The sequence below is a fragment of the Pleurodeles waltl genome, chromosome 5 (assembly GCF_031143425.1).
Source record: "Pleurodeles waltl isolate 20211129_DDA chromosome 5, aPleWal1.hap1.20221129, whole genome shotgun sequence".
NCBI lineage: Eukaryota > Metazoa > Chordata > Amphibia > Caudata > Salamandridae > Pleurodeles > Pleurodeles waltl.
Window position 1 is genome coordinate 594849314 of NC_090444.1, and position 13408 is coordinate 594862721.

A 13408-nucleotide genomic window follows, 5' to 3' on the forward strand; every position below is an offset into this window, starting at 1 on the left:
GGATGTATGTTTATGGCCTAAGAACCCTTTGAGAATAGGGATTTTTCTGAACGTGTCCTATTCAAACAGGCTTCATGGTGTCCTCATTGACCATTGAATGAATTAAAGAATATTGGCCGTTGTTTTGTTTCTCATAAAAGCTCTCTTCGTCGGTGATTGAACTGAATCTCCCTTAAAAAATTATTAGCTTTTGCATTTGAGAAAACGCCAGGTTTCCCATTGTTTTCAACAGACTCAAAAGCGGGGTGAACCTAGCCTCACAGACAGTGCCCTTCTAAAAATGGTTGCTTGGCCAAAAGGCCTATGAGATTCTCTTCCTATTATCCTTGGTCACAATCACCCCTCAAAGTAGCAGCCCCACTATAGACAGCACTCTTAAACAGGATTGTAATCTCATGCTACTGACAGCATTTCCACACTCCTCACAGAGGAGCATTTCACACCATCATCAAATAATCAGGGTTTATGAGGCAGGGCAATTCACTTGTGAGGGTCTTAAGGCGCTAGAAACGCTGGGTGCTCCGCAGAATTCTTTTCTCTTAAATAGTGAGGTCTTGAGGCCTTTTCTGAATTCTAGGAGCAATGAGGTGGCCCTGAGGTGCAGAGGAAGGTCGTTCCAGGCCTTGGCTGCCAGGTGAGAGAAGAAGCATCCTCCTTGGCTTGGTGGATCCAGGCGGTGTCTGTGAGGAAGAGGGAGGCAGATCGCAGGTGTCTGGTAGGATGGTGAAAGGTGCAATTTATTTGTTGACGTATGCTGGCCCTTTGTTGTGCATGGCTTTGTATGCCTGGGTCAACATCTATGACTGGCATCTCTTTTGAATTGGAAGCCAGTATAGTTCCTTGAGGTGTGGGGTGACATGAGTCCTTCTAGGGAGGTCTAGGATGAGTCTTGCTGCAGAGTTTTGTATTGTCTGTAGTCTCTTCAGGAGGTGTGCTGTGATTTCTCTGTAGAAAGTGTTTCCATAGTTCAGCCTGCTGGTTGTGAGTGCCTGGATGATGGTCCTTCTGGTGTTGATGGGGAACCATCTGAAAATCTTACGGAGCATGCGTAGGGTGTGGAAGCAGGTGGATGAGACTGAGTTTACCTGTTTCTGCATGGATAGCTTGCTGGTCAGGATAATGCTGAGGTTGCAGGTGTAGTCTTTCGGGGCGGAGGTGTAGAACTGAGTTCGGCTGGCCGCCAGGCATGGTTTACCTGGGATCCGAGGTGTACGGTGGGAGATGGTGCAGTATGAGAGTGTCTCCTTGGATTCCGATTTGGTGTAGTCTTTTGATCAATGTGTGGTGGGAGACTGTGTCAGTTGTGGCTGACAGGTCCAGGAGGATGAGAGCTGCTGTTTCCCCGCGGTCTGGTAGGGTCCTGATGTCATCTGTAGCTGCGATCAGAGCTGTCTTGGTGCTGTAGTTGGCTCAGAATCCGGATTGAGAGGTTGTGGTGTGCTAGGTGTCTGATGAGCTGTTGGTTTATTGCCTTTTCGAGAACCTTCAATGGAAAGGGGAGCAGGAAGATGGGCTGGTAGGTAGGTCTTCAGTTCTGCTGGGTCAGCGACCGGTTTCTTCTGGAGGTGCCTTACTTCAACATATTTCCAATCTTCAGGGAAGTAGGCCTTAGTGATGGAGAGGTTAAGGACTTTCTTGAGCTGTTCGCCATTTGTTTTGCTCCCAAGGTTGTAGATGTGATGGGAACATGGTTTTGTGGGTGCTCCTGAGTGTATCGAGCTCATGATTGAGATTGTGGCTTGAGTTTTGAAGGGGTCCCAATGGTTGATTAGGTGTTTGGGGTTCGTGGGTGAGAGTAGCTGTTGCGGTCGGAGGCGGCATTGCAATTTGAAGTTCTCGTAGATGGTTGAGATTTTGTTGTGGAAGAAATCTGCCAGGGTGTGGCATAGTTCTTGGGAGGGAGTGATATAGTTCTCTTGGCTATGCGATTGGAGAATTCCTTCATGATGGCGAAGAGATCCTTGCTGTGGTTTTTGCTGGGTTCTGTATGCTCTGCCACTGCGCTTTTCTTAGGTTCTTTCAGGAAGCAGTGGTACTGGTTGAGGGCTGTTTTGAAGGTGGTGTGGTCTACTGCCTTTTTGCTTGTGCATCACTTTCTTTCTAGTTGCCTGCAGTATTCTCTGGTGGGTTTCAGTTCAGCGGTGAACCATTTGGCTCTTCTGGCAGGTACTTTGGGTTTGATAGGTTTGGCAGGGGTGATTGTGTCTGTGCATTCCGCGATCCACTGGGAGATATTTATCTCTGCCTGGTCTGGATCGGATGTTGCGCCTTAGGAAGTGGGGGTTAAAAGCGTTCCATTATTAGCAGCTCTCTCATACAGTAGTAGTAGCACTGTACTGGAAGCAGTCTCTCATCACTAATACACATTAGTGACTGCTCTCTCACACTCCCAGAAAACGTCTGGCCGCACCTCACAGACTAGCAGTCTCACGATAAAAACAGCACTCTCTTATCTGTCAGGGTTGTAGTCTCACACTGCTGACAGTAGTCCTTCTCAAACACAAAACTTTTTACACTACCAGAAGTACTCCTAAACCCCTCACAGGCTAGCAGCCTTGCACTACTTATGACACTAACACCCTTTCAGACTATTAATTACGCATTACCTACAGGACTCTCACCTCTCAGAGTATCCGTTGCACTGCAGGTAGCACACTCAGATCCCTCATAGCATAGCATTGTCACTGCACAGTCACTCTTACACTACTGAGAGCACTGTCTTACCCCTCAGAGACTAACACCATAACTCACAGTTTCAGGCTAACATTCGTACGTTGCCGACAACACTCTTATACCCCTCACAGACTAGCAGCTATGCTGTACTACCAATATTCTAAACACACCTCAAAAACTATCATTTGCACACACTGATCACAATAGAAGTCTCACACAGTACTGACAACACTCTCACAGATCAGCAGTCTTAGAATACCGGCGGCACTATCACACTTCTCGCAGACTAGAATATCATGCTACTGCTAACACTCTAACAAGTCTGACACAGTAGCAGTCACATTACAGAGAGCATTCACACCCATCTGACTACCAGTTAATCACTACCAACAATAACCTCACACAACTCACAGACTGTCAGTCACACACTGCTAAACGTATACACCACAGATATTCTTACAATTTCCACAGCACTGTCACTCCCTTGCACTATTGACAGAACTCTCAAACCCCTCACAGAGTAGCTGTCTTAACCTTTGGAGAGCTCTTTCACACCCTTCACAGAGTAACTATCTCACACTGTATTCAGCTCTCTTACATCCATTGTACAGGGGTAGTTTCATAATACCATGTGTACTCTCAGAGCCCTGGCAGTCAAGCAAGCAATTACGGACTAAAGCAGCCATAACTTCACTCTGGCAGTTACACATTACCAGCTCCACTCTCACACCCCTTGCAGACTAGCAGCTACATACTAGAAAAACACGTTCACACCTCTTCCAGACTAGCAACCTCCTGCCACTTGCAGCACTGTCATCCCTCAAAAATTAGTAGTCTCCTACTACAAACGGCAGTCTCACAACCCTCACAGATTGGAAGTCTAAAACTCCTGACAGCACTTACACCCCACACAGAAGAGTAGTTGTTTCACTCTGGCAGCACTCTTACACCTTGCACACTATGTATCAACCAAGTAGCAGTTGTGCGTTATCAACAGCTCTCACAAGCATTAGACTAGCAGACACACTCTATCATCAGGACTTTTGCATCACTTGCAGACTTCCAGTCGCACTGCAGATACCAAGCCCTGACTCCCTCTCAGAGCAGCTGTCTCATATTGCACACAATACCCACAGTACCCCCACAGCATAGCTGTCTCACGCTGCACACATCTCCTTCACACCCCTCCTACAGTAGCAGTCCCACACTGCTGACGGCACTCTGAAACCCCTCATAAACTTGCAGTGACCCACTGACTAAGGTAGTCACACCTTCAGACTGACGTTTACATATTACCAATTGTACTGTCCTACACCTTGCAAATGAACAATCACCCTTTACTGACACCATTATCATACCGCTAAGTTACCAGTTACGCACTGCTGATAGCATTTTATTACTCCTCAGAGTAGCAGTGACATACTACTAGAAGTACCCTCAGACACTACTAGTATTGTACTGCTTGCAGCAGCACAATACTAGTAGTCTTTACTAACAGCAGCTTTGCCTTACCACTCACAGAGCAGTAGTCTCATTGTACAAACAAAACTCCACTTCTCACACCCATGAAACCAGCTGTCACATGTTGCAGACAGTAGTCTCACACCATTTATTGAGAAGCAGTCACAAACTACCAAAAGCGCTTTCGCACCCCTTCATCGACCGATAGGTGCTTCACCCTACTACTAAAAGCACACCCACCCCACACAGACCAGCAGTTTCACACTAATTGGAGCACTCACACCCACAAAGAGTAGTTTTCTCACTTTGGCAGCTCTCTTAAACCCTCTCACACACCAACAGTCACACACTACCAGCAGCACTCCCACACCTCATCAAGCAGTTGGCTCACATTACTGACAACAATTTTGCCTCAGAGTAGCAGCCTCACTCTTTAGACATCACTCACACCTCTCAGAGACTAGCAGTGCAACACTGCTGAGAGCACTCCCATACTTCCTCCCATACTAGTAGCTACACACTACTGACCGCGCTCGCATGCCTCACAGATTATCAGTCATAAAGTATTAGATGCACTCCCAACACCTCTCAAACGTTAGTAACACAGACAATAGTTCTGGCTTGTAAATGAAAATACGTTTGTGTGTATTGTATTTGTTACTAGATAAGTGAGTGCAAAAATGAGTGACTGAGTGCATCGATAATAAATGACTGCTTGGATGGATGCATCCAAGGGCTTTAAGTTGTTAGCTAAACTTAGTGGCTTTTCTAATTCTGATTAATGTTCGCAGGTGTGGTCTCTTCTAGATGTGTCTGTGACAACAAAAGGTTTAGAATATGAATTTCACTTTTCTTTTTAAGTGTGTAGTTTATTTACATTGAAGGCACAAATTGCAGAAACCGATCCACTAAGATTACCTGATTTTAAATAGAGCAGATTCTGACATTCTTCAGCCAGATTAAAGTTCAGTACTGCACTGAAAAATACATATGGAGACCATGGTAACGGGATTGGCTGTTATGAAGTTATGCTGTGAAACTGTGTTTAGTTTACCTGCCTTTTAATCTAAACTATTTTGTATTTGTAAGATAAGATGTGATTTAATTTTAGGGTGTTATTTTAGTTTATTTTTGTATTGGGTGAGAAGATTATATGCATTAATGTCCACTACAAATCATAGTCAATTGATGTGCAGAAAAGCAAATGAAACTCCTAAACAGAAATACCAGATAACACACTGTACAGTTTTTAAAACAGTTTTTAAAACAACGAATGGATAGCAACTTCTTTGTTCATTATTTTACAGCCCTCTTTTGACTGGACAGATTTTGGAAAGAATTGCCACAGAATTCAACCAGTTGCAGTTCCATGCTGTTCAAAGTAAAGGCATGCCCCTCTTGGACAAAGTGAGACCTGTACGTGGTACACATTTAAGAACTGTATCTGTTTGTGCAAGCATGCAGAATTTTAATATGTTGTTAAACTTAATGAAGTATTGAGAAAGTATACATATGTGCCAACATACCATAAAAATAAGTGTGATTGTTTGTTCTTTAATTTTAAAATAATTGTTTTTTTTAGGTTGCTAAGGAATCCACAAATATAATCTTGTCTTCATATATTCTGGTCTCTCATCTGACGCAATCAAACTTTGCAAGTGTGCCCCCCCCACCTGCTAAAATGTTATTCTCTCCAGAGTCAGGTCTCTGTTATAGGGGATGGATGCAGTGTATTTTTACGTAACTTTATTTTTGTCTTCCCGGACATGATCAGACAATATCAACAGATTAATCTGTAAGCCAAGTCCTTCTTGAGTATAATTTCAAACAAAGGTAGCAAAATAGTCCACCCTGGACCATAAAAGATTGACTATGGATGTCAATTAGCTGTTGCCTTTAGTACCACCTGCTATGGTACACTTACACTTTGGTACCTGTGGCAATGTTCTAGCGATCAATAGTTCACCAATCATAAATGATGAGCCAGAAACACAAAGTAAGCAAGAAACATCTATATTTATGCTTTAAAAAAAACAAATTGCTTATTTCTATGATGAATATGGGTTTGTATAATAGGAGGCAGGGTTCATCGATATGACTTGGCAGTGCTTGGCATTCACCCTTGTAAAAAGGAAACTAACTGAAATAATAACAGAGACTTGCAGGTATTGTGGTCCTCCTAAAACCAAAGTGTGTTATTAGGGCTAATGCCATGACCTAAATAAAAGAAGATTGCAATTAAATGTATAGATTTTAACATTCACATTGGCAAAACGCAATATCGCCATGAATTGGAAAAATACCCAGCACAGAAAAATGGAAGCAGCAATTTGCATAAGTTGAAATGGATGAAACTGCCCTGCACATTAAAAAGCAGAGAGCAACTATTATGTTTGGTATACCTGAAAGCAAGGGGTGAACTGACACTATTGTTCCTAAATGTCACAGATGATGACTCCTCAACACAGACAATCCTCACTTCACTAAAGCCGTAACAGAGAGACAGCTGAAACAGAGAGCTGCACTCCCAGTCCTTCGTTAGTTGAACTCACCCCCCCCCTTAGTATAGTTTAGTCAATAAAAGTGCAGATGGAAGATTGGCAAGGCACAACAGAGGCCTAATAACACAGAAGAGACAAGACAATCACAATTATTAGGAGATTGAAAAGTAATATTGATGGGCAGCCACCAACCCAAATGTTTCTACAGTAAAGTTAAAGGTTTACTAGTTAAAGAGCACGCATGACATAACAAACAGGACAGCAAGAGGAAGAGCATATGTTGTAAAACATATATTGTCATGTAATGTCAAACAATATATTGCTAACCCAAACAATAAAACATAGATAGATAGATAGACAGATAGATAGATATACATACAGGGAGTGCAGAATTATTAGGCAAGTTGTATTTTTGAGGATTAATTTTATTATTGAACAACAACCATGTTCTCAATGAACCCAAAAAACTCATTAATATCAAAGCTGAATATTTTTGGAAGTAGTTTTTAGTTTGTTTTTAGTTTTTGCTATGTTAGGGGGATATCTGTGTGTGCAGGTGACTATTACTGTGCATAATTATTAGGCAACTTAACAAAAAAAAATATATACCCATTTCAATTATTTATTATTACCAGTGAAACCAATATAACATCTCAACATTCACAAACATACATTTCTGACATTCAAAAACAAAACAAAAACAAATCAGTGACCAATATAGCCACCTTTCTTTGCAAGGACACTCAAAAGCCTGCCATCCATGGATTCTGTCAGTGTTTTGATCTGTTCACCATCAACATTGCGTGCAGCAGCAACCACAGCCTCCCAGACACTGTTCAGAGAGGTGTACTGTTTTCCCTCCTTGTAAATCTCACATTTGATGATGGACCACAGGTTCTCAATGGGGTTCAGATCAGGTGAACAAGGAGGCCATGTCATTAGATTTCCTTCTTTTATACCCTTTCTTGCCAGCCACACTGTGGAGTACTTGGACGCGTGTGATGGAGCATTGTCCTGCATGAAAACCATGTTTTTCTTGAAGGATGCAGACTTCTTCCTGTACCACTGCTTGAAGAAGGTGTCTTCCAGGAACTGGCAGTAGGACTGGGAGTTGAGCTTGACTCCATCCTCAACCCGAAAAGGCCCCACAAGCTCATCTTTGATGATACCAGCCCAAACCAGTACTCCACCTCCACCTTGCTGGCGTCTGAGTCAGACTGGAGCTCTCTGCCCTTTACCAATCCAGCCACGGGCCCATCCATCTGGCCCATCAAGACTCACTCTCATTTCATCAGTCCATAAAACCTTAGAAAAATCAGTCTTGAGATATTTCTTGGCCCAGTCTTGACGTTTCAGCTTGTGCGTCTTGTTCAGTGGTGGTCGTCTTTCAGCCTTTCTTACCTTGGCCATGTCTCTGAGTATTGCACACCTTGTGCTTTTGGGCACTCCAGTGATGTTGCAGCTCTGAAATATGGCCAAACTGGTGGCAATTGGCATTGTGGCAGCTGCACGCTTGACTTTTCTCAGTTCATGGGCAGATTTTTTGCGCCTTGGTTTTTCCACACGCTTCTTGCGACCCTGTTGACTATTTTGAATGAAACGCTTGATTGTTCGATGATCACGCTTCAGAAGCTTTGCAATTTTAAGAGTGCTGCATCCCTCTGCAAGATATCTCACTATTTTTGACTTTTCTGAGCCTGTCAAGTCCTTCTTTTGACCCATTTTGCCAAAGGAAAGGAAGTTGCCTAATAATTATGCACACCTGATATAGGGTGTTGATGTCATTAGACCACACCCCTTCTCATTATAGAGATGCACATCACCTAATATGCTTAATTGGTAGTAGGCTTTCGAGCCTATACAGCTTGGAGTAAGACAACATGCATAAAGAGGATGATGTGGTCAAAATACTCATTTGCCTAATAATTCTGCACTCCCTGTATATCATATATACTGGGGCTGTGAGTCCTACCCAGGTTAATAAGTCCAAAATCCTCCTGGATTCAATTTTAATAAATAAGCATGGGCTCATCCCCTACTAACTATGGCAGAGCGCAGACAGGTTTAACTTCAGAAAAAGTGTGTAAGGTATTTACTATCACCAAAAAAGTTAAAATCTGACAACCAATTTTTAAAATAAGAAAAATGCCAATACAATGAATAAAATGCAATAAGGGGAACCATATATATGATTTCTGTTAAAGCTCTATGGCATAATGCAGCAAGAAAAAGTAACTCGCCATTCAGAAATCAATGTTTATCGTTGACTGGGACCTACACGCAATTTCAGGATGACTGCAATGAAGCAGAGGTTGGATACACCTAGCAGATTTTCATGGTCAGGATTTTACCTTCTGATTTAGGGCCTGATTATGACCTTGGTGGAGGGGATTAATCTGTCCCAAATGTAACTGGTATCCCCCTACCGTTTTACAAGTTCCACACAATATAATGGAACTTGTAATACGACGGACGGGATGTCTGTAATCCCCCCGTCAAGGTCGTAATCAGGCCCTTAGTGTCTTGAAAGGAAGTCAATAATCTTCAGTATAACAAAGGTTGAAAGTTGTATCCAGTGAAGTCCTGTCAAAGTCAGATAGCTGTTGGCGAAGGTCCTGCTAAAGCCACTGGTTTTGGTGCAAAAGCTCTGGGAGGGAACAGTTCAATTTCACAGCTGCGCTTTTGCCCTGGTCAACAATTCTACCTTTAGATTTAGACTCTTTGTTTTAGGTCTCACACCAGAAAGCTTGACAAAGCCAGACAACCTTTAAAGTGAGTTCCTGCTGATGGTTGGGAAGTCTTGAAAGTCAAAAATGTAACTTTTCAGCCTTTCTGGAGCAGCTTCTCTTTGTCTCGATTAAGGCTCCTAGAACCTGAGGGACAGCAGTCTGGGACCTAGGCTCACCCCAGCAGAGTCCACCATCAGGAACCAGCCCATGTCTTATTGCTATTAGTCAGCTAGTCACTCCAGGAAAAGGAGCACTTGCAGCTTGCTGTGTCCCTGTGAAGGTTAGCTGTAGTGTCACTGGGCAGTTGTCCTAAAATATCTTTTACCATTCCAAGATGGCAGCACACACTAGGCACATACAGCATGCATCTTTGAATGTATTTTGTTCTGTTTTAAGAAATTCCATTCAAAGATAGTGCATCTGTTGCGACTGTCTTTAAAAATGGTTTCTTTTATTTAAAAAAAGGAACATTTAAAAATGCTGCCATGTGCATAAGCCATCCTAATGTTTTTTTTTAACCATTCCAAGATGGCTGCCTGCTCGTATGTGCACTCATGCGCCACAGGCATCTTTGAATTTAGTTTGTTTTATTTTAAGAAATCCGTTCAACTATGGCTGCTTTGGATGTATTTTAGAAGCCACCTAGCAGGGGTAAAAACCAGCACTGGCAAAACCACTTGTTTCCAATGGTGATGCCTCTTTGCTTTTCTAATCCTTATTACATATACTTACCTGACGATTTAATGGTAGACAGTATATAGCATCTGATGTAGTGACCAAATATATACTGTGGCGTCAGTATATTGATAAAGTTACAATTTGCGGTTGGACCCTTGGCAGTGCTGGATTGTTCAACAATAGGAGTGTCGGTATCTGCACTGTCTGGAGCATGTAAATTGATGACACCGAAACCGAGTGGAGGTATTTGAAGGAAATTGAGGGCTTCTCATTCAGGCCTAAAATACATACCTGCCCATGCTACAGTACCACAAACAAAAGGAGATGAAAAAGGTACGCTGGCAACCAATGCTGTCCTGGGCATATACTACTATAGCAGCTAGAACATCTGAAGCTATAATATGAGCATTTGAAGCTATGCTTGAGCCTCTGAGACTGCATTTGGCATTAACGGCTTTAACAGTACGATTTAGGGTGCACTGGGGTACCTGAGAGTTTAACTGATTCTGTGGCAGTTCTATTAGTATGCCTGGGCACATGAGGCTGTGACAAAACCTATTAAACTGTACTTGAACATAAAAGCCTCTGGGTTGAGGGTTGTGTCCATGTCATATCTTGGCTGCACCCTGGTACATCATGCTAGTCCCTCATAAGTATATGATTGGTAACCAGAATACCCTTTTTAGGTTACTACACTTTTTTGTTATTCTATTTTCTTCTAGTTTGTTTATTTTGTTGGGCCAATTGTCACGTGACACCACTCCCTGTTGTGACAGTTGTCAGCTGTCATATGATGTCCTCTTCTGTGATGATGTCAGGGTTTTAGGTGTTGTGATATCACTTCCTGTGATGCCAACAAAAAACGTTCGGGTGGGGCATGTCAAAAGGCTCTTGATGCCACTCTCGTTGCCCTTGGCATTTTGATGAATTGTCAGTCATGAAGTTGGATTATCATTAATTATTTCTACCCAAAATCTAGGGTGTTACATGCACGTCTGTCAAATGTAGTGGATGTTCTCTGGAAAAGGGGAGATTGAGTCATTGGGAAAGGTCCTCTGCTTGTTCTAAGCTATGCCTAGTGCAGCAATTTGTCCAAAACCCTTTAAGGCACCATAACTGCTGTTTGCCAAGTCTAAGATGTGCAAGAATCTGAAGTAAAGGAAATCAGTCAGAAGAAACAAGTTCTGGATTTTTACCTTTTTATGGGATCTTTTCCAGTTTGACCAAGACGACTGACTGTCTGCCAAAGAGTTGCAGGATGTATACTTATATCCTGCAGAAGACACAGGTATTTCCGGTCATATTGGAGTGGAAAAAAAGTGTCCTTCTGTCTGTCCTACTGTCAGCTGTCTTTGCGTTAACCAAATGCTTAGTGGTTCCAAATTTATTATATTTATCTCAAGGGACTCTTTATCTGTTCCTGCCTCAATGTTTGGCTCCTGAAGCAAATTTTGTAGCTACAATACTTGAAGACTTGCAAAACAGCAATAGACTATCTGTAAGTCAAATATTTCCACATCACCATAGGCAAACCATCTCCATTACAGATTTTCCAATACCGCAGATTAGTTCCAGACCCAAACATGGAGTGCTTCTTTAAGAAAGTAGACTATTGTTTTTTTCAGGACAAGTGTTCGCACAGTGAGCCCACTCCTCAATCCAATGTGTTACGGATCATCTCTTTTGTGTTTAATTGTGTTGTGCATATGTCTTCTGCCTAATGGCTGGTTGTACATGAGTACTCCATAGGAATGTCTTAAGGGCCAATGGAACCAGACTCCAAAGTAACCTTGTAGTTCAGTCTCTTCAGCTGTTGTAGAACAGGAAGCACATGCTCAAGGAGTTCCTTTTTCAGCATCATTTTATGGCTCAAAAAAATAAATGCATATTTATCTCTGGAGGATTTGGGAGCCCATATGGATAAAGTGACAGCTCCTGAGAAGTGATCTGCCTCCAAATGAACACTAATAAAACAAACTGTGAAAGGCAATCTTCTACAGTCTTTTCCTTCCACTGATCAGATTTGATTTTCTTCCCCAAACTGAGAATGCAAACATGGGCAGCACTAAATCCAGAGTGCTGTTTTGAGAGGCTAATTCAACTTGGCAGTTCATCTCACAGCTCTTCAAAATTCAGAAGCACAGATCTTCTGGAAAAGCACGGCTAAATCTTGAAGTCTATGAGACTCCTTGGTTATCAACCTGTTTGCCATGAGAAAATGCCAAAAGCCAAGCTTTTTTGACAACTTTTATCCAAAATCTTCTAGCCTTTCAGTAGGTTGGTCATAGACATGTTTATACACCTTTCTGGTGATCCCCACTTTCAAACAATTTCAAAGTGATGTTCATTCTTATTGCTCCACTCTGGGCCTATTCAATGCTGGTACCCAGATATGTTTCACCTTCCCATAAGCACACACTAATGGATTGCATGAAGGTAGGACCTGCTCTTCCGGATGTCTGGCAAGATTCTCTACCCCACACTTTTACCACTGACCTTAACCACCTGGCTCCTGGATATCTACACCATGGTCACCTAAACCTACCGGGTTACTGCATGTTCATCCCGGAGGTAAATCTCCTCCCACAAGATTATTTTATTCCTTTGAGTGGAAAAGTTTTGCATCTGGTGTCTGGAGATTCAGGCACACCCAAAAGCCTGCCAGGAGAAAATGGCACTATATTTGTTTTCTTTTCGTGTCTGTCTGATTTGCAGTTTTTGTCTATTATTGCAGTCTCCTTTAATCCGCAATCTGCTGATGGTGACCTGCAAACCTTGCAGTTACAGCATGTTGTTGGCACAAGATCCATTCTGTGGTGACATGTACACAGGAATCTCATTCGTTGATAACTTATTTCATACAGGTGCACATGACCGCTCAATGTGCAGTGAAATGCACACCTAAGTATCAGGGTGAATACTTCCATTCTGCATTTACTTTACTTCAGTGATAAGGTTACCTTTATTGTCTCAAACTTTTCCCCTCTTATTCCACGGTGATTAGCACACCTAAATTACTGAATACCATATCTGAGTACTATTTTGAATAAGTGACTTTACCGTGCTTGTATTGCTTTGTGGTTCTCCAGCTGACTTGTAGTTCCTTGTCGTTTGACGTGTGTTTCCAAAACATTTCTCTCACTCCACCGTTACCATTTCTACTGTTTTGGGGAACCACAAATTACACGGCCTGAGTGGAAGCAGTACATCCTTAATTACATCTATGCTATTGAGGTGGAGGGTACAGAGAAATTTACTTCTTTGCAGAAAAAGAAGATTCTTTTGCACAGTCTGGGTCTGAAAGTACTGCACGTGTATGGTCAAATGGTGAAAGGGAATGTTATGGGTGTGTATTTTTCGACTAGC

At 42.4% G+C, this 13408-nt stretch overlaps 1 protein-coding gene across 1 annotated transcript in view; it reads left to right on the top strand.

The window, feature by feature from the left end:
- COG2 (component of oligomeric golgi complex 2) overlaps window positions 1-13408 on the top strand; it is a 231880-nt gene that overhangs the window by 41473 nt on the left and 176999 nt on the right. Inside the window, exon 6 of the mRNA XM_069234441.1 lies at window positions 5442-5550. Within this exon, the coding sequence (XP_069090542.1) occupies window positions 5442-5550 (109 nt within the window). The remainder of the gene's footprint in view (window positions 1-5441; window positions 5551-13408) is intronic.